The sequence below is a fragment of the Euprymna scolopes genome, chromosome 21, assembly GCF_053919585.1.
Source record: "Euprymna scolopes isolate OS-2025 chromosome 21, ASM5391958v1, whole genome shotgun sequence".
Lineage (NCBI taxonomy): Eukaryota > Metazoa > Mollusca > Cephalopoda > Sepiida > Sepiolidae > Euprymna > Euprymna scolopes.
Window position 1 is genome coordinate 51,698,027 of NC_136502.1, and position 22,191 is coordinate 51,720,217.

General features: G+C 34.2%; 1 protein-coding gene across 1 annotated transcript in view; it reads left to right on the forward strand.

Moving 5' to 3' along the window:
* The first annotated feature begins 1,599 nt into the window (after window positions 1–1,599).
* Window positions 1,600–22,191, forward strand: part of LOC145242801 (uncharacterized) — a 35,837-nt gene continuing 15,245 nt past the window's right edge. The window contains exons 1-3 of the mRNA XM_080105932.1: window positions 1,600–1,865; window positions 4,146–5,976; window positions 21,503–21,539. Coding sequence (XP_079962058.1) covers window positions 5,399–5,976; window positions 21,503–21,539 — 615 coding nt within the window. The 5' untranslated portion in view covers window positions 1,600–1,865; window positions 4,146–5,398. The remainder of the gene's footprint in view (window positions 1,866–4,145; window positions 5,977–21,502; window positions 21,540–22,191) is intronic.

The window sequence follows — 22,191 nt, forward strand, 5'->3', positions numbered from 1 at the left end:
TCAAAATCAGAGGAGAGAGAATTAGAGAGAACTTTGTCATTTACGGCCTTTGATGTGTTGCCATAGATGGTCGCGTCATCAGCATAGATGTCAACGAATGATTTAAGTATGTGTTTTGGGAGATCATTGATGTAGATCAGGAAGAGAGTTGGGCCCAGGATTGACCCCTGGGGAACTCCAGCATTAATACTGTGGACCTCTGCTTTCTGCCCATCAACCACTACTCTTATGAATCTATCAGAGAGAAATGATTTAATGATTGAGAAAACATTTCCAGTAATACCGTAGCTGGAAATCTTGTGAAGTAGGCCCTTATGCCATACCTTATCAAAGGCCTTCGATATGTCAAGAGCAATTGCCCTGGAAAAGAAACCTTTAAAATTACGGCAAATTAGTAGTTTCCAAGATATGAAGAAATGTACGTTTTAAAAACGTGGGGGATCACTTTTCTATAATAATTTAACGTAAAATGATTTTTGTTCGAGGGGGGGGGGGATTCTTTCCACCCTCGGAAAATCGTTTAAAATTACCTCTAAATTTTAAAATTCCAGGAAACAAGTAGTTTCCAAGATATGAAGAAATACTCTCATTTTATGGTCACTTTTTTTTAGGGGCGGGGGCTGCCGGTTTGTTTTTCGTTCTTTTTTTGGAGGGGGATATTCAATTATAGAACGTATAGTTTTTTAATAGGTGCTTTTCTTCTGCTCGGTTAATGTCGACGCATTTACGTTAAAACGGTTAATTAAACTGCATAAGCACCTATTAAAAAACTATACAAGTTCTATAATTGAATATCCCCCTCCAAAAATAAAGAACGAAAAACAAACCGGCAGTCCTCCTCTCAAAAAAAAAAAAAAAAGAAAAAATGGTTACCATAAAGTGAGTGCATTTCTTCATATCTTGGAAACTACTTGTTTCTTGGAATTTTAAACGTTAGTGGTAATTTAAAAGGATTTTCCGAGGGTGGAAAGAACCCCCCCTCCCCCCGAAAAAATCGTGGCTACAAAGTGGGTGTTCATTTTACGTTAAATTAATATAGAAAAGTGATCCCCACTTTTTTAAAACTAATATTTCTTCATATCTTAGAAAACTACTCGTTTGCCCTAATTTTAAACGTTATTTTCGTTTTCAGCAACCCCGAAAACCTATAAGAGTGGTAATGTTCAAGGAATTTTCGAAGGTGGAGTAATTCTTCATATTTACCAAACTTTAAATACTTCAAAATCTCCTTCAAAAAAGTTTTTATCATCCTGACGCTGACTGATATAAGGAAATAAGGAAAACAAATTTCTTCTTTTTTTTTTCGTGTAATCATTTTTTTTTTTTTTTTTTTGGTCTCATTTAACATTCTTTCATTATTCTACTGATTATTTCAGCGTCCCAAATTATATCTTGCAAAATATGCTGATTTTTGCTATGTCTATGCTGGTTATCTCCCTTAGATTTAATGATCCGTTGACATAAGCAGCCCAATTGTTTTATTAAAATTCTATTTTCTTACACAAACTTTTCAATAAATGTTTTTACAATTATTTTGATAAATTTTTATACAATAAATGTTTTGGCCAAACTAACATTGGCACGAGAAAGTTTTCTCGATAATATAGAAAGGGAAGATGTTTAGTTTATCTTCATTACCTCCCTTTATACTGAATTATCACCCTTGTTTACTTTATACTAAATTATGTCCCTTGTTAACTGAATTATCTCCCTTATTGCCTCTTCCATGAAATAAATGGAACAACCTGGAATAACAAAAATAATTCCCGTTTCATGACGAAATTAACGTTAAAATCTTTTTTTTTTTCTTAAAATCAGATTATTTTATTAATTTCCCTTTTCTAAAGTGAAAGAAATACAGACAGGTAAGAAATTGTTTCCACTGTATTCATTTTACATCAGAATTTTAAGTTTGAGTTAAAAAAAAAAAGAAAAGAAAAAGCCATCCGTTGTAAATGTTTCAATTTGACGCAATTAAAAAGAATTTAACAAGTACATTTTAGGCTTTGAGGACATTTTTTGTTTTTATGGTGCTTGTTCAGAAAAAATCAACGGGTCGATTTTTTTTTTTTTTTTTTTAAATATGTCGTTTTAAGCAAAAACAATATTACGTACTTAATTGTCATGTCGAAAATAGTAATATATCAAAAAAGGTGAAAATTCATCGCGTAAAACAACTGCCATAGTATTTTCATTTAAAAAAAAAAAGTCTGTTGCTATGTGGCTTAAATATTAATCCCCATAAAAATGTAATTTATAATTTGCGTTCCAAGTAATGTCCCCTGTCTATGAACACTTCATCGTCTACTTTATAATATCTAAGAAAATACAATTTTACCCAATTTTCCCTAAAAATTACTTTGGTGCATGTCTGTATGTTTATACATCAAAAAATCAAAATATTGAAAAAAAAAATATTATACGTACTTATTATGGAATCATATTCTCATAAAAACAAAATTCACTTAATTTGATCAAGTAGGTTTTTTATAGCGGACAAACAATTTGTTATAATAGTAATGTCGACATAATGTTCTGACTTAATTATTTAAAAGTTATTATTTAACATGGGAGGGGGAGGGTCTTGTAATGTGTCGCTTTTTCATTGGCCGGCAACGCTCGCATGTGAAAGACCGAGTTATCTCCCAGCGGTGCACTTCCCCTCCTTTCCCTTTCCTTGTGGTCTAAAAATCCAAACGTGGCTGCTTCTACTCCGTCTCATAACAAATTTTAATGATAATAGTTGTCGAGAAAATTTTAAATATAATATTATATTAACCTTATACCCATGAACGTGTAAACTTCAGCATAAGATGTTCTCAACGTATGACCAAACAAAGTAGTCCAATGGGTTCAGGTTGGAGGAGGAGGAAGGGCCAGATAGGGATTAGGGTACAATGTCGTAGCACTCCTTCTGAAGCCAAGCCTGGGTCTCTTTGGACTTGTGGGCCAGCGCCGAGCCCTACTGCAACACCTAGGGTCTGTTAGCGGCTACCTGATTGCACCAGGGTATCACCACACTCTTCAGCACATCCAGGTACATTTTGGTGTTGAATTCAAAAAAGCTGACTTCGAAAATATGAGGTGGCATCATATGGCTCTCACTTGAAACCACACCAAAGACCATAACCATGGCTGGAAACTTTTTCATAACCCTTGGCACGTCCATGTTATTCATGGCAATCCAGCGATGTATTTTGAGGATGCTGGCAATGGTCCTGTTTTCATAACTTGGATTGGTAAAGAGCATAAGTTGTATAGTGGTGCACTGGAGTGTGTGGCTCATTTATTTTATAACACTGTTAAAATATGGTGTCTAGGCCTCTTCTTTATATCTAATATGTGACATTCAGCATCTGGAAAAAAATTAAAAGACTCGCTTGTGAACATTGTGTCACTTTCAGACATGATAGAATGATCTTATTGCTCTTGGGATTTTTTACACAACTGGCAAAGTAGTAGATGGTTTGCAATAAAAAAAGAAAACCAGTTTTCATAAAACAGAAATGGAATCATGTTGTCTTTTCTAGGGCGATAATTTTATCGTTCCACACTTTATCCTTGATTTACTTTGCGTGAGTGAAAAGTTATGATAGTGGTGGCATTTTGAGACATATAAACATTCTGAGATTAACTTTCCATTTTTCGAAATTATAATAAATGTTAACCAGTTTAATAATGAAAAATGATGGATTTTTTTTTAATAATAAAATAAAAAAGAAATAAAAACTATTATTGGATCTTGTTTTGATTTAACTGTAAAGTTGGAGATCTATTTTTTCTAAGGGAGAAAATTTAATTTGGAATCCGTCTATAATGTATTAGTTTCTGCTGTATTTCTGATCCATTAATAATCTTTCTAATCATATTTTATCAGGGGTTGTTAGAAACTTTATTACAGATCTGAGTTAAGATTTCTTTCATAATTATTTTATTCACTTTATTAGTTTTCTCATCTATTAATAAAGAGTTCAGTATTTACATACAATAAAAATATTAACCACAGGGATTGTGTCATATAAATATCTAGTATCAGAGTCTATTGTATAAAAGTATATTTATGTAATATTGTGATATAGTGTGTGTCTGATTTATATTTTATCTAATATAAGAATTATTAAATAAAATCTCTTTTTTATTTACAGGGACAGCAAAAATGGAGAAAAACCATTGTATCTGATGCACATATATGGGATATAAATTTTATTCTTAAATATATTGATAATGATTTAAAAGTTTTCATTCACAATGTTAAGGATTACAAACTTACTTTATAATACATTAACATCAATTCCCTTAAAAAGTTCCCATTCAAAGACGGACTTTCAAAGACACACTGGAGTGTGTGGCTCATTTATTTTATAACACTGTTAAAATATGGTGTCTAGGCCTCTTCTTTATATCTAATATGTGACATCCAGCATCTGGAAAAAAATTAAAAGACTGGCTACTCGAATGGTCCAAGGTTTATCAGATCTGCAACGCCAACTCAAAAAGGTAAACCTTTTCTCTACTGAGCGTCGGCAATTATGTAGTGATTTCATTTTGAGCTACAATCTCATCACTGAGCATTAGGATATACCTCAGACCTGTTGTTCACTCTTGTGCCAGAAATAGTTCTTCTTGAACGTAGCAAGAAACTATATCACTGACGATTTCAGTTAAACCAGCGGGATGCTTTCTTAAGCAGAATATTTGGACCTTGGATTAGACATCCAAGTGTGGTAATACATGCATCAACAATAAAATTTAATGTGAATGTACCTATTTACTATGCCTCCCCACGGGACAGAGTTAGACACCAGGGTCGTTTTTTAACGTGGAGACAAGGTACAAAAATAAAAATTGTCTCAGTCGTGAAGGATTTCTCCTCCACCGAAAGAGAACAAGAAAATGAAGTGCAGCATCTGAAGAACAATGTGAATGTAGATAAGTGCTAAACTACCGTCTCTTTTCTTTCATAAATTTCTATCAACCTTTCCTTATATGGTATTTGAAGCACGATTTTTTAAATATATTTTGCCAAAAAAATTCAATTGAATCGAACAGACCTCATTTACTGGTTCATCTAAGTTAAGGATACATATGCAACAACACATGGGGGGGGAAACCTTATTCATATGAAGTTTGTTGTTTATAAACCACACACATATCAGTTAGACTCGAGGGCTGCTTTCTTAACCAGAATCTCCGAACCTTGAAATGGACTTCCAAGTGAGATAATACATGCTTCAACACAAAAATTCAATGTGAATTTCGACAGGTGCTCGACTACTATAACTTTGCATAAATTTCTTATTTCTATCACCCTTTCCCTATATGTTATTTGAAGCATAATTGTTTTATTGTTGCCAAAAATATTGAATTGAATTGAACAAACCTCAATTTAAAATCACAGATGAGTGGGTATGTCAAAGAAAAGCAAAATTCTTGTCAAGGGGCACCAAGTCAATTTAAGAAAAACATGGGAACTGACACTGGCAAGAAACCTTATTCTTGTGAAGTGTGCAGTTCATCATTTACAGGTTCATCAAAGTTAAGGATACACATGCGATCGCACACGGGTGAAAAACCTTATTCATGTGAGGTGTGCGGTTTATCGACAACAAACGTATGGGATCTGAAGAAACATCGTCGCATCCACACGGGTGAAAGACCTTACTCGTGTGAAGTGTGTGGCTCATCATTCCGGACAACAACTCATCTAAAGATACACATACAAACACATACGGGAGAGAAACCTTATTCATGTAGAGTGTGTGGCTCATCATTTACAAGGTCATCTACTTTAACAGTCCATATGCGATCTCACACTGGAGAAAAGCCATATTCTTGTCAAGTTTGTGGCTCATCATTCACAAGCAGTTCTTTTTTGAGGAAACATATGTGCATCCACACTGGGGAGAAACCTTATTTTTGTGAAGTGTGTGGCTCAGCATTTGCAAGATCAACTGGTTTAAAAATACACACGAAAACGCACACTTAAACACTGTCCTCGAGTGTCTAAGGTCTCTCTGTACAAGGGTTTGTCAGAACAACCTGGCATCAGGATACATTTTCCCTAGAAGTAAACCCTGACCAAATATTCCAAATCACATAGTATTCACTGCCTAAATAAGATCCCGTCACTATGGCTAACCCACATTAGCTTTTACAAGGAATGGTGCACCTTCAAGTGATGTTACCTCAAGTAATAGCACGAAGCTGGATACTCCACCAGACTGGATAAATTCTTGTCCTGAAATCCAGTAAGACCAAGAGACCAAAATGAAAGATATACTAAAACATATAAAAATGGTTCATTGGGGAGAAAAAAACTATGTTCTCAATTTCTTTACTAACTCAGTGTTTGAGAGATAAAGAACTTTAATAGAACATTCAAATATTTATGTATCTCATATAAAGTTCAAGTGTTAGCCCCAGGTTATGGGCCCCTTGGTTTCTGAGAACTTCAACTGAAGTAAAATAAAACAAAAAAGTTGAGACAGAATTTGAATGCCTAAGGGAGAGGACTTGAATGCCTACTATACACTGTTCCCGAGTTTCTAAGGTCTCTCTGTACAGGGGTTTGTCAGAACAAGCTGGCATCAGGATACTTTCCCTATAAGTAAACTTTGACCAAATATTCCGAATCACATAGCATTCACAGCCCAAATAATATCTCTTTTCTCTTGCTAACCCACATTAGCTTTTACAAAGAATGTTGCACCTTCTCCAAGTGATATTACCTCAAGTAAAATCATGAAGCTGGATACTCCACTAGATTAGATAAATTCTTGTCCTGGAATCTCGTAAAACCAAAATACCAAAATGAGAGATCTGCTACAACATATGAAAATGGTTAATTGGGAAGAGAAAAATTATATTCTCAATTTCTTTACTAACTCAGTGTTTGAGAGATAAAGAACTTTAATGGAACATTCGAATATCTATGTATATCATATAGAGTTCAGGTGTTAGCCCCAGGTTGTGGGCTCCTTGATTTCTGAGAACTTCGATCGGAGTAAAAGAAAACAAAAAAGTGTACTATGAAGACCTAAAAAATGATTTACAAACGACATGGTCTCTGAAAGAAATAAACATTATACCAGTTGTGATAGCAGCAACTAGCCTAATAAAAAAGAATCTTCAGAAATACTTTGAAACAATCCCTGGAAGATCAAGCTGTAAGGAAATACAGATAGCAGCCATAAAGGGAACAATGTCTATCCTTAAAAGAACCCTCATATATAAATTTAAATCATAATGAAATCAAGCATTATCTCCAGGAGGAGTTAGCGCCCTTGGTTTCTTAAAACTAACTGAAGTAAATTTTTAAAAAGTTGAATGCGTACTATATATGCCCATATATGTATTAGACATATTCTTTTGGACTATGTTAAAACCATTCGCGAGTTTCCATTTATAAAATAACTAGCCTAGGTGCCTGGCGTTTCCCGGGTGTTTGAGTTGAGCAAAAAGAAAAAAAAATTAGTATGCAGACAGGCTTTATTGTGAAGAAGGAAAAGAATCTGAAAAAAATGTGACGTCTTTGCTGTTGCGTCCATCACCAAACCAGAAGTGACGAGTGTTTAAATTAAGGCTAGTCAATCGAAAAGAGGGGATGACTTTCGAAAATATCAGCGAAAAAAGCGACCCCTCCTTGTAGAAACGTGCTCAGTTGAAGGTGAAGGAATTAATGTTTTTGGACATTTTTTTTTATATTTGTCGTCCAAAAGGTCGAGCTTAAAAATGAAACCAGTCTCGGGAAAATATGTTGCTTCTGTCGAAAGTTTTAGGCAGACAGAAAAACATATATGCATACATACATACATACATACATACATATATACATTTAAACAGACAGATGAGATTTATATTATAGGTTAAGCAAGGTTAAAGAAAAACATTGCCTTATTACGTATGAAGATCATTAATTCCTTGTAAAGAAATCTTATTTAATACACAGACATATTGTGTAGAAGCCTCATTATTGTGGAATATGTGATTGATTATATGATTCATGTGTGTGAAGTATATGGGAAATAACTTGAGTGCCTACTAGACAGGAGAGAACGTGAATACCTACTAGACAATGTCCTCACTTGTCTAAGGTTTTTCTTATATATGCGTTTGTCAGGACAACCTGGCGTTGGATAGTTTCTTCTACAAGTAAACCAAAATAATATAGTATTTGAAGTTCAAAAAAATCCTCTCGGTATGGCTATCCTATAATTACCACAAACAAAAAATTTATAAGGGAAGAATTAACCATGAACGTTTTTACCACAAACAAAATATTTTAAGGGAAGAATTAACCATGAAGATTTTTACCACAAACAAAAAATTATAAGAAAACCATGAACGTTTTTACCACAAACAAAAAATTTATAAGAGTAGAATTAATCATGAACATTTTTACCACAAACAAAAAATTATAAGGGAAGAATTAACCATGAACGTTTTTACCACAAACAAAAAATTATAAGGGAAGAATTAACCATGAACGTTTTTACCACAAACAAAAAATTATAAGGGAAGAATTAACCATGAACGTTTTTACCACAAACAAAAAATTATAAGGGAAGAATTAACCATGAACGTTTTTACCACAAACAAAAAATTATAAGGGAAGAATTAACCATGAACGTTTTTACCACAAACAAAAAATTATAAAGGAAGAATTAACCATGAACGTTTTTACCACAAACAAAAAATTATAAGGGAAGAATTAACCATGAACGTTTTTACCACAAACAAAAAATTATAAGGGAAGAATTAACCATGAACGTTTTTACCACAAACAAAAAATTTATAAGAGTAGAATTAACTATGAACGTTTTTACCACAAACAAAAAATTATAAGGGAAGAATTAACCATGAACGTTTTTACCACAAACAAAAAATTATAAGGGAAGAATTAACCATGAACGTTTTTACCACAAACAAAATATTATAAGGGAAGAATTAACCATGAACGTTTTTACCACAAACAAAATATTTTAAGGGAAGAAGTAACCATGATCACTTTTACTACAAACAAAAAAATATTATAAGGGAAGGATAAAGCATTGACCTTTTTACCACAGACAAAAAATTCCAGAATAAAAATGTCTAAACCTTCACAAAACCATGTTATAAAAATTAGTAGCAAATAATAAATTCCATCATTTCAAAAAATTATCTAAATTTTCGCAAAATATTTTTGATAAGTGATGCAAAAAAATGTTAAACTGAGATGCAATGTGTGTGTGAGGGTGACTAGGTATAAGAAATTATTATTTCTGTGCGATAGCCTCCTATTTCAGGAAATTATTTTGGCACAAGAAGAAAAAAAAATAGTCATCTTCTTTTGGACGCCATGAGTATTATGGTTAGAAGCCGAGTTCAACAAACTGGCAATATTAAGCCGGAATAAACAATCATAAAAAAAAAACTTTGCAAAAGGAATGAGTAATTTATTGAATTATGAAATTCAAGCAGTTGGAATTTCATAGAAAGTAGAAAGTAAAATAAATAAGTCCATATTATGCTGCTGAAATAGTCAAATTGACATACTATGGGGAAAAATAAAAAAAAAACTTGATTAGAAATTAGCAGCTGAACTTAAAAGAAAACATTGTCTGTCCCTCCGAAACTTCAAAAGCAATCATGTTTCTTTTATCTGAAATTTGGAGAAATTATAGATTTATCGGCATAAAACTTTTTAAACATCTCGGATAATTCCAGAAAATCTTGTGCCAGAAAAATAAAGAAAATGTACTTATATTTTGACTTTATTTATTAATATATATTTTCCTAGGATAAAGTTTATTTTTTTTGTATGATATATGACGTTAGGGTGTTAAATTTGTTGACGTGTATGAGTGCTGAACTCTTCTGTTGAGGTCGAACGTTTGTGAGCAGTAAAGTTATTTTTTTAAAGTTTCTTATAGTGCCTTTAAAGTAGCAAAGAAGACGTGAACATTTTTGTTGAAAACAAACGTTTGCATGATTCATTAAAAAATGTTGTTATCTCACGTGCAGGGTTATCAATTTTGTGTTTCTAAGAGTATCTTATACCTCTACAAAACTACCATTCATCTATGCATGGAGTATTGTTGCCATGTCTGGGTAAGTGCATTTACTGCCAGTCTTTCTCTCTCTTAGTCAGCACCCAGTGAAGAGTCTCAAATTTAATAGGTTCCATCACCGTAATACAGGGTGGGCCAAAATTAGGGTCCTATCTTTAAATTTGAATAACTTCCACAAAATAAAAGTTAAACTCACCAAACTTTATGTGTGTGTAGACTGACCCTTCCGAGATTTTTTTGAAATAAACAAAACAAATTTTGGCCGAAAAACACTTCTTAAAACTTACATGAATTTATGAATTTTTAAAAATAGGACCCTTATTTTGGCCCACCCTGTATTATATTACTTTATCTGTTTTACAAGTACTTTACTGAAATATGTTCTGATGAACTCATAGCACTTATTCCTTCTTAACGTACATACACCCGAGCAACCTTACAAACAGCAAAATCTCACCCTTTCATTATTGAGTTACCGAAATGCCAGAAAGCCTTCAAGTCTAATTATTTCTTCTCTCGGTCTGCTAGATTTTGGAATTCCCTCCACGTTTCCTGTTTCCCTGACTGTACTGACATTATGATTAGTGTAAAAGTTGTACACATAAATATTTTAATACAATATTTGAGTTTAATGAGACGGAAGTAGAATTAGGGTTAGAGTTACTTGAACGCTAACACTAACCCTACTTTTCATTAAACTCACCAATTTTATTAAAATATGTGTACGAATTTTACATGAATCAGTGGTACCGGTATTCATTGTTTGTTTTGTTTTCATTTTTGGTTAATAAAAATTATTATATTAATTATTGCATCCTTTCTGAAATTGTCGATTTTATTTTTTGGTTGTTATTTAAAAACACCTTGATTTTTTATTTCTTGCTCAAAAGACCTTAATTTTCGTTTTTTATACATGTGCATTCTTTATCAATAGTTTTAAATGAAAACCAAAATGTCGCCCATTAAAAACCATTGGAAAATGCATTAGATAATAAAGGTTTTAATATCATAAAAACTACTTACTGGTGACAATTGTAAATGTGATATTTGTTCAAAACAGGTCCGAATACCCTTAAAATTAACTTTGATACAGTTGACTGGGTGATGTTCTAATCACATGTATCTCCACACCAGCCAAATTACAACTTGGCATAATGCAAGATATTGTGTGTATGTGTATGCAAAAAATAGATCTCTCATGTAACTGCTACATAACTATTCCAGAAACATGATGAGAAAGACTTTGTAGATTGGCTCAAAAGAAGATTACTCTTCTACGATCAGGAGATGATGATACTGACTTCCCAAGATCATGGCGTGATGACCCATGCTTTTAAAGAAATCCCAACAACGAAAACTGCAGGCTATACCACACCGATGTAAAGGAAATGAACCACCTAACACCCAGTTATAATATTCTGCTAGGTGACAGCGACTATACAATGTGGCACATAAAGTGTGTAAATCACTTGACCATCTGTCAAGAAATGAATAACAATCTAGTGTAGCAGTAAATCTTGAGAATTTATACTAGAAACGACTATGGGAAATAAGTTATACACTACATACTATGTATATGCAATTTCTTCCGCTATGGACCCTCAAAATGGAGCTGTTAAACCTGACATTGTAATATGGTACAATCAGGAGAAAGTAGCAACTTTATTTGAAGCCCGTGTCCCTAATGATGCTGGCTTTAACAGAGCTGAGAGGGAGGAGATAACTATAATTACAACATTCAAATGTACGACATGAAACAAAGCTGGAAGATCGCTAACATTCCAGTAATCATAGCACCTACTGAGCCTATGATACAAGAATAAAAAAAAACTACCTAATGAAGATGCCTTGTAAAATAAGTGTAAGACAGATCCAAACAATTATGCTTAAAGGGACTGTAATATTACGGGTACATTAATGAAGACACTAGAGACAGGATCGATTACAATGTGGACTTGTTTATTTTCATGAGCTGACTACTACTGATACAAGCACTGATCAAGGGGAAGTAACTCGATACATTAAAGAGTTCCTTATACTGTTACAGGGACCGTTATGATTCTGAAAATATCTCGAAGTTGGAGAAGAGGAATGTACACTATCAGATAAGATGCCTCATCCTCTGCAAAATAAAAATAAATAAATAACAGAATGAAAAAATAGAGGAAAGTATTTTTGTGAAATGTGTTGATTATCTTTTGCAACGACACATGTGAAATTTGATAATTAAATTTAAAAACGGAGAAAACTGTTATTATTGTGAAGGGTGTCATTTGTGACATTAATGAATTATAAGCAAACTCATACTCTGTTACAAAATACTTATATAGTTACAATATTTAATAAGCATTCGCTTGGGTTATTATCTAAAGAAAATTGCATGTAGAGAAATGACATTGCGTATTAGTTCTGATGACCTTGGAGAAAGATTAAATATGCACAGTATAATAATATAAGGAGACGTGTGCTGAAGAGTATACTTTGATGGTGTTGCTATGTTGAAAGAGCTATAGAGCAGTTGAAGTAGCAGGTGCAGTTGACAGGGAAAGTGAAGCGAAACCTAGAAGTGATAAAAATGGAATTGAGTGATAAATAAAGACTTGGCCAGAAGGATGTTAGTTTGGTAGTCAATTTCTTAAAACCGTCTAATGCATGCTTACATGGTAAACAGGTATTGAAACGATGATGATGATGATGATGATGATGATGATGATGATGATGATGATGATGATGATGCAAACCCTAGAAGTGATGAAAATGGTTGGTTGGTTGGTTGTTTTGTTTTATGGCATATCAACCCTTTTCAGGTTATTTAATGCCGAATCTGGTAATTTTGAAGAACGATTTTTTTAATATAGTATATTTATTTTTTTAAGTCGTATTCTATTTAACCCATAGTTGGGACCCTAACAGGTGCTACCACTCCGGGTCAGAGTGGACCTGGGAGCAATGGCAATTAAAGGGTGGCTCCACACCCCCTAAGGCCTGCAAGCTGGGGCCCTCACCATCGGATATAGTTTAAGGTTATATCCAGGACCGATGAAAATGGAATTAAGTGATAATGATAACTGTCCTCAAAATATTTGTTGCCAGAACCAGATGAATCTTGAGAAATGAACTACTAGTAGATATTTTACAGTTGATTGGAAAACGATATTATGTAAACCTTTGCTTCATTATTTAATTATTCATGTTGGGAACTTGTACTCACAGCTACTATTAAATTTAGATGAAATATGAAAGTTAACTTATGCTAAACATCAATTGATCTGTTTGATTAGACAGTGCATTTGTGGCATAGTCCCATGCCATTTTGGATGATAATAGCGCCTTAGTGTACGGTCAAGAACCACACTGACACAATTTAAATTGAATATAAATATTATGGTTTAGTAAAGTAAGAAAAATGAAAGGTTTATGCAGACACCCTGCGTAATAAAATAGAAATAAAAGAAAACATTGAAAGATAATAACAGCTTCGCCAGGAAGCAAGTATTGCCTAAAACAAACCGAGTTTCGTAAATACAAAAAAGAGAAAACCGAAATTTATAATAAAACATTTTTATAGAAGAAATAAGAATATAAAATTCACTTTCAGGCTAGTAAATGTTCATAACATAAACACGTGTTTGGTGAAGAAAGTGAAGTGAATAGTAGTCACAAGTGAATATATTCCTAGGATAAATAATATGTATATGCAAATAATATACGCGTGTGAGTGTTTTGCAGTGTGACATTGTGTGTGCATGTGTGTTGGTTTACCTTGTTCTTGTTAGTGCATGTATAAATGTGCACGAGTTGATTAAAGCTGGATTCATGAACCATTGAGTTCTTTTTCTTTTCTCTGACCAACGGCTGAAGGTGTTGTGTTGCGTATACGTCCTTTAATACTGCAGCCATCTTGAGAATTCGATAATCTGTTAAAAAATCGGTGTTAAAAGGTATTTATTTTAAATTGTATGTGACACATTAAAAGAGTTCTATGTGTTGATGAATATGTGATTGACTATATGTCGGTAATAATTTTTTTTTTACATAGGCATCACCACTTATCAAGGCCAAGAGGTCACTCACTGACATAAAGTATTTTAAAAGGAAATATCATTGGTAAAGTAGTCCAAAACAATTTAATTTTCCTCATCTACTAATTTACGATCTATTCGTGTAAAACTAATTGATATTTACAAGAGGTTTATAGCGATTTCCTTCTCCATAAACTAATCCATACTCAACCTTACAGGAATTAACGTCGATAACATAAAGAAGAGAAATGATGAAGATAAAGTATTATGTAAAATGTAATGCATAAAGTAGCAATGTTTTACTTTAATAAAGACACGTGTGTAATGTATGGAATGTGCAAAAAGTCAATAAAGGGGTTTCAACTTTAATTGATTCTTTACTTTTGATATCTTTCTGTAATTTTAACGCAATCTGACTTGGAAATAAAAAAAAATGCAAACTTCAAACAATCTTTGTTTATGAAAAACAATATCTTTTAAATGTTGCCCATTTTCAGCTTTGCATATTTGTGCTCTTTCAAAAATATCATTCATGACAGATTGCAGGATCTTTGGATTGCGATTTAACTCCTTTATTGCGATGTTTTCCTTCAATTTTTGCAGGGTTTTGGGTTTGCTAACATAGACTCTTTCTTTAAGATATCTCCACAAGAAAAGGCCGGGGCTAGTTAAGTCTGAGGAACGTGGTGGCCATTTGACATTGCCATAGCAAGAGATAAGGTTGTCGCCAAAGCAATTTCACAACTTGTGTACGTTGTTCAATGCTAAACTTATCCAAAATTAATTTTCTAAAATATTATCTGTAAAATATCGGAAATAGAAAAAAAGAAATAATCATTAATGGTAAAAGCTTCAAGATTTTCAACCCCTCAGTGACGTTTTGGACACGCTGTATAAATATTATACAAGTTACAGCATTAATCATAGACTGTGATAATGGCTAAATTCATTCTGACATCAACTGACATATGCTACTTACAGCAACGCAAGGTGCCTGTCCTGTGGACAGGCACCATCTGTCTCCCGACAAAAGTGATGTTTAAAAGCAGTTCACAGGTATTTACATACAGTTTAACAGGTATTTTTGTTGTGGTGGGGTGGTTGACGTTCCACTGGGAGTTGGCTTTGATGACAGCATTAAGGAAGACTTGGACTTAGAACTAGTGATAAGGTTAAAGGAAAGTTGTTGCTTTACTTGTAAGATAATGGGTTGAAATCATGCCAGGATGTTGACAGCCATTTGGCAGAGTTCTCTGCAATTTACAATTATTTTATTTAACAGTTTCATCGACATAAAGTAAAAATTTGTCCGTTGCCAATTCATGTGACAACAAATCTAAAACGTCCCGGCGTAGCTGTCCTATATTTCATATATACGTTATATGTGTAAATTGTAACCGGTAAGTTGTAATGGGTATTGTAAATCCAATGCATTCAGACAGTCTTCTATCCTTTATTCAAGTCAAAACAAATTGCAACTTTCACACAGAATGATGAAAATCCTGATTCAGTTTCTCATCCATCTTCTTTTTCCTGAAGAACAAAAACATCTGATAAATGGTAACAAAAGTTTTTTTTAAAAAATGGTTCAAAACTTTGATCTAGACATTCATTGGGTTGACTAACCTTTTGTCTAACAGGGATTATTATGCCCTTTTAATATCGGACTCAATTTAAGATTTATAATCCTTGAACTTAAGATTTTTTACTAGCTTTTCTGGCCATGTCATCCTCACTCTTTCTGGATTTGGTTTTGTTGGAGATAGTACCGTGCTCACTCTTTCTCTTCTATCATTTTCCTGCTAAGATGTCTGGAGGTTGCAAGTCTCTTCTGCACCCGGTCCCACATTCACTGGTACCTCATCATACAATTAGTACGGCTGGTAGATCAATGATAGTAATGCATATGTTTCACTGGCGTAGCTAGACTAAACGTCATCCAGGACGGTCCGCTCAAATGTCCCCCACTTCACCCTATGCTGAATGGTTAGCTATCGTTAAATTTCCACTGACTGGTACGTTACTTCTTACATGTACAATCAAAGACAAAATGAAATAAGAAAAAACAATCAGTTCAAATTTGATAAAAAGATAGAAAAAGGAAAATCGTTATAAACTGATGAGACAAAATCAAAGATAAGAAAAGTCAATCACTAATTTTCATCTCTAAATCTTTTTGGGGGTCTGATAATACGTCCAGATCTGGTGGTTGTATCGTCGTCTGAGCCTGTTACCGCATAGAGTATTTGTTTAACAGATGACTGTTGTCTTTGTGTGCTGTTTGTTTCTATGCTGAACGAACAGTCTCTGGTAGGTTCCTGAGAAACCTCAGTGGAGTGTACCTCTGGACGTGATGTGCTTCAAGAGGGGTCTACTCTAAGGTGCTGATGATTTCGACATAGAGTTTTTCTGGAAGGGGTCTGTACTATGTACAACCTTGTTTCTCCGCCCATTTGTGTGACAAGTGCAGGAGACCACTCGTCTGCTTCTTTATCTAACACACGTACAGATTGTCCGATGTGTAGTCTATGCAGATTTTTTTGCATGTTGATCATGGTACATCTGATTTTCTTGTCTCTGATACAGTCGTGCCATTATCTTCTCCTTGTTAGCGTTCTGGTTGGAGCATTTGACTGGGATGTTCACAGCTAGCTTCCTTTGGTATAGGAGTCCCCCTGCTGATGGAATGGCATGATCTAGGGGAGTCGAACAAAGGCATAGTAATACCATGTCCAAGTCACGACCACTTGAAGCAGCTTTTTTGAATGCAGATTTCACTGCCTGGACACAGCATTCTACAAAGCCATTTGACTGCGGAAACCTGGGTGAAGACGTGTGATGTTCAAAGCCCCATTCTCTTACAAATTGCTTGAAATAAATAGAGATGAAGTGTGGACCATTGTCACTTATCATTCTCTCCAGAATTCCTTGTTCTTCAAATATTTGCTTTGTATGTTTGATGACTTCATGACCGGAGAACTCCTTTAGCAATCTCACAAATGGAAACTTGGAATAATAGTCCACAATGAGCATAAAGTTAAGACCGTCAATGTGAAATAGGTCAGTGGCCACTATCTGCCCTGGCTTCACCGGTATCTCGTTGGGCATCAGGGGTTCAGCACTCTGCACTTTTTGGTGCCGCTGACAAATGGTAAATTGTTGTACCATGTTGTCTATGTCTTTGTTGTGCCAGAAAATAAAACTTTTTGCTCGGAGTTTATATTTCTCCATCCCACGGTGTCTATAATGTATTTTCTGTTATACCTCTTGTTGCATTAATTTGGGTATTATTATTTGGTTTGATTTTAATAATATGCTATTTTCGATGGACAGTTCATCCCGATAGAGCCAATAAGGTCTCATATTTTTGTCCACTTCTCTGAGTGTGTCGGGCCAACCTCTTAAAATAATCTTCCTTAATTCACATAGTGTGGCATCCTCATTTGTTGCTTGGTTTAACTGGGCCAGTTTTGGGTTGAAAACTGAACAAAATCTACCCTCAGGTCCAAGTCAATAGCTTCTTTAGCTTTTTTGTTTGGTAGCCTTTGGACCAATAATAATTTCGTCTATAAGCTGAACATATGGTACTCCATACCGGACATTTTCCGCTCGGGTAGGAGCATCCACATTGTTTACAACGCTGGCATGGCACTGCATCTATTTCTTGCTTTTTCTGTTCGTCTAGTTCAGCTAGCTGTCTCATATGGTCTGTGGAAGCTTCATGTGTCCTGACACAGTTTACAGCCTCCTGCAGTGTTAGATCTTCACTCTTCGCTAGAAGTTGTTTTTGAAGATCTGGGTGCTTTGTTCCAGATATGATATGCTCGATGAGTTGTTTCTCTGTTTTCTGGATATCCCGGAATTTGCACTTTAATGCCTGCAATCTATATCGATCTAGAAAGTCATCGAAACTCTCTGACTCCAATTTAATTGTAGCTGCAGTCTTTCTTTGAATTTTTGCCAAATTATTTTTGGATTATTTCTGTCGGCCTCGTTTTCGAATGACCACGTGTTGTAACTTTTAAAGCCTTCTTCTCCCAACAGTAACAAAATGTGGTCAACCTGTTTTTCCAACTGGATATTTTTGACTGGGAAATAAAGGTTACAACGCTGCTTAAATAATCTAAATGTTTCAGTCAGGTCCGTGGATGTCCAACACATAGATGCCTCGTTTGTAGCTATTGTCTTAATGTTTAGATCCCGATTATATTAAATCCATTTTTATTTTATTTTACAGCGTCGGCTATATATATATATATATATATATATATATATATATATATATATATATATATTAATTTAAGTTTTTTTTATCCTCTCACAAAAGTTTTACATTTGAAAGACGAAAACAAAGTTTACTTACAGTTCGTAGCATAGTGCCGTGCCGTTCCGTTCGTATTATTGTTGTTTTTTCTGGTTCCTTCATTTTTTTTTTTTAGGTCGCTCATATGTTTTTAACACATTCATCTGTTCATCAGGGCATCACAAAGATAATCATCGCTGCCACCATGAAATATTATCATTTCTATGGAAGGAAGGACGACAACGCATGAGATGCAGTTATAGGAGTCATGATATGAGCTTCATTTTTTATTTTTCTGAAAAACCCGCCGAAACAGAAGTGGTTCTATATTTTAAACTCTGTTCCTTATTGAGTTCGCTAGGGGGGGGGGTAACTGTTCATACTATCCCAACCATAGCTTTTTTTTTTTTTTTACTCTTTCTGACCTTTCATGTGTGGTGTAATCCATACCACATCTCTCGGGTGCAATAGCTAAAGTGGTTTTACTTTGTATTTCTTGTACTTGGCTAATTTCATACCTTTTACAATTTTAAATCTATGTTGTTTATAAGCTCGGTGCTGGTTGCTGCGTAGTATTCAACTTCCTTTCTGACTACCTTACCAACGGGGCATTCATTTAACACCACATGGACTTTCAAACTTTTTGTTTTCGTCCTTACTTATGGACTTCTATTACTAATATTCTTCTTCCATTTTCCATTCCTTTTTTTATTAACATGCTAACAAAGATGATTCAATAAAATTGTCTTTAATGTAAAAATGAGACCTTGTCTTTCTATTCTCCAATAGGATATCCCCACATTATTGGATGTAGCGTCTGTAATAATTACAGACTAGGAAACAGACCAGGAAAGTGGCATAGTTCGTGAAGTGAATGGTTGAAGGTCTTGTAGAGCTTTCACTTCTTCCAGTAACGGAATTGTACATTCTGGACTGATAATGTGACTCAAAAAACTGGTGACGAATCACCAAAAACACATTAACATGGGTGAATCCTCACCTGATATTGCTGAAACTACTTGAACAGTAAGTGAAGATGAGTGACATGTTTCTCAGGTGACGCACGAGAATGTCATTAGTTGTAGACAAAGCCAACATCATGCATTACTTTATTCATGAAACGTTGGAAGGCAAGCGCTCCATATAGACTCGTTACAACAGTTTTGGGTATGTCAGCTGAATTCACTGGGATCTGATCGTAAACCGTAACGAATTGCATTTTAGAGAAGATCTTCCAATTGTTCAAATGTTACAAAAGCTTGTATATCTGATATTGAGTAACGATTAAGTCTAGCAGTCACGATTACAGCAACAGCGATACTTCACGGTTTACTAGATTGAATATTTTTGTTTTATTAGCTCAGTGCTGATTGGTGCAAGCCTTTAACTTCCCTTCTTGCTTGCTCAATATGGGACCATTTCTCAGGCGAGCTGATCACATGATGGTCATTGATAGTCTCTAGTCAGATGCCAATCTTTGCAGCGCTTCAAGGCTATATACGTTATGGTATCTCAACAAATATAAAGACTAAATCGAACACACAACATCAAGTTTTCACTATGCTTTGATGAGCATCCTTTATTGAACTGCTAGAAAAGAAAAGGGAGATTAGCTTCTTTGTCCTTCATAACTAGATATTTCTACTAGGGTGTTCTGCCTCGTGGCATTTATTCCTCAGAAATCTTGCTTTCAAATACCTACAATACCTTCCCAACAGTCAAACTTTAGAAAGCGTGCATGGGGCAGACAGGAAAAATTCAAATTAACACAATGAAAACAACTGTTACATTGAAAACGCTTTATTAATTAGGCAAAAAAATCTGAAACAAAAATAAAACAAAAAGAGGAATTAAAAGGAGAAAAAAATGCTATATTTTGGACAGGATTTCCGAATTAAATCAACTCTATGGTATCTTTTTTCCTCACCCATCAATTGTTAGGTGAAAGTATGGAACAGTTATAAAGTGTCGTTTTCCTCTTTCATTAAATTATTAGGTAAAAGTATGGAACAGTTATGTCTCTTTTTTCTTGTTAGGAAAAGTTCTCCAAAAGTTATTTTAGCATGGCACGTAAACTACACAAGCGCCAACAAAATAAAAATAGAAATAAAAAATGTCTAAGAAAAAATAAGTTCTGTGCGAGTGAAGAAAGAGAGAATAAGTTAAAATTACTCAAAATTGGAGGTGGAAAATAAACACTGAATTAAATTAAACATGAATATGGTTTCATGTTTTCACTGGAGTGATAAGAAAACAAAGTCGGCAAAGAACACAAAACGAGGAATTAATGGGATATTCTTAACGTACCTCATGGCTGTGAGCAGGGGCAGCCCAGTTCAATGGAGTCGAGAAAGGCTGTGCTTTCTTTTTCAAATTCCACGGTAGAAAGAAAGAAAGACAGAATTGAAAACAAGTCTATGGCGACATCGCATGATGAGAACGCGAGTTCTTGAAAGATTGTGGTACGAGGGCAGTTAGAACAGTTTTTTTTTTTTGTTTGTTTTTGTTTTTGGAATGCCTAAATGGCTACGTTCTTCTTTAAGGAAAATGCAGGAAGGAAAGAAAGTAAAAAAGGAGAACTTATAAGAAAACTCGCATGGAGAAGTAAGAAAATGAGAAAGAGGCTCGGGGAACCAGTGTACGTTAAGTGTGTCTCCCTTTGTTGAAAGGAGCCCGGTCCGAAGACGCAACATAGAGGATGTTACTGAGGTCATGACATCACAATATTTAATGGGGAAAGCCCATAGACTGGACAAAGGATGCAGATTTCCCAGCTTAAGCATTTGGTGAAACTTTGACTTCAGTTTTTTCGTGTCTCTGCAAGGGGGTAGAACATCAGAATATGGAAGCCCCTTTGGTTTCAATGTGATGATTTGATGAGTGGGTTCGTTTGCTCACAACAAAGTTTAAGTTTGTTATGAGTTATCAGTAACAGCAATGGAAAATACAGGGGTTGATAGATGAGGCTTATGATTTCAAACTTGTGATGAAAAGTTCTGTATTAGTAACCATCGTTTAATCTCTACGCTAAAATTTAAAGTTGTGCAGTAAGTCTGAGTAAAAAAATGAAATAAGTTAAATCGGCCATTGTAAAAACCCATGTAAAGTCTCTATGTAATTCTAAGTTCAAAGGACGAGAAATTTGACTGTACATGGACACAGGTGAGTGATTGATTGACCGATTACCGTGAAACGGATGACACTTTCTAAAAGGCGAGATGTACCTTACTTATTAATAGTAAAGGAAAACGTATCACGGAATAGAAAACGAAACCATTTTTTTTTAACATAACAACGAAAGGGTTTATTTACGTGGCTAAAGGCATTTAAATTAATAAGAGACTGAAATGAGTCTGTGATGCATGAAAGATTTTGCTTAGACTGAAGATTTTCAGTTTAAACTTGCACAGGCTTGCGCATGTAAAAAATCAAATCAACCAATAAGAAAGGCTGTAATTAAAACAATGTGGTAATTCAATCAACCAATGAAGTGTCCAGATTCAAGTCATGTAACTTCTCACAGTAAACAATTTCATTTTTTATCTATATTTTACAAAAATGAGTAATATTTGATTAAATTTTGCATTAGTATAATAAAGTGTATTACTTTATTAAATATTTATTAGAAAAATAAAACATAGTGTTTCTAACTGTTTTTTTTTTTAAATATTAGAATATAATTATTCTCAATAGGAAAAATATGCGCATGCTTGCGCGTACAGAAATGGCCACCAAACATTGATAACTTAAGGTATTACATTACTTAAATTACTTGATAACTTAAGGTATTACATTACTTAAATTACTTGATAAC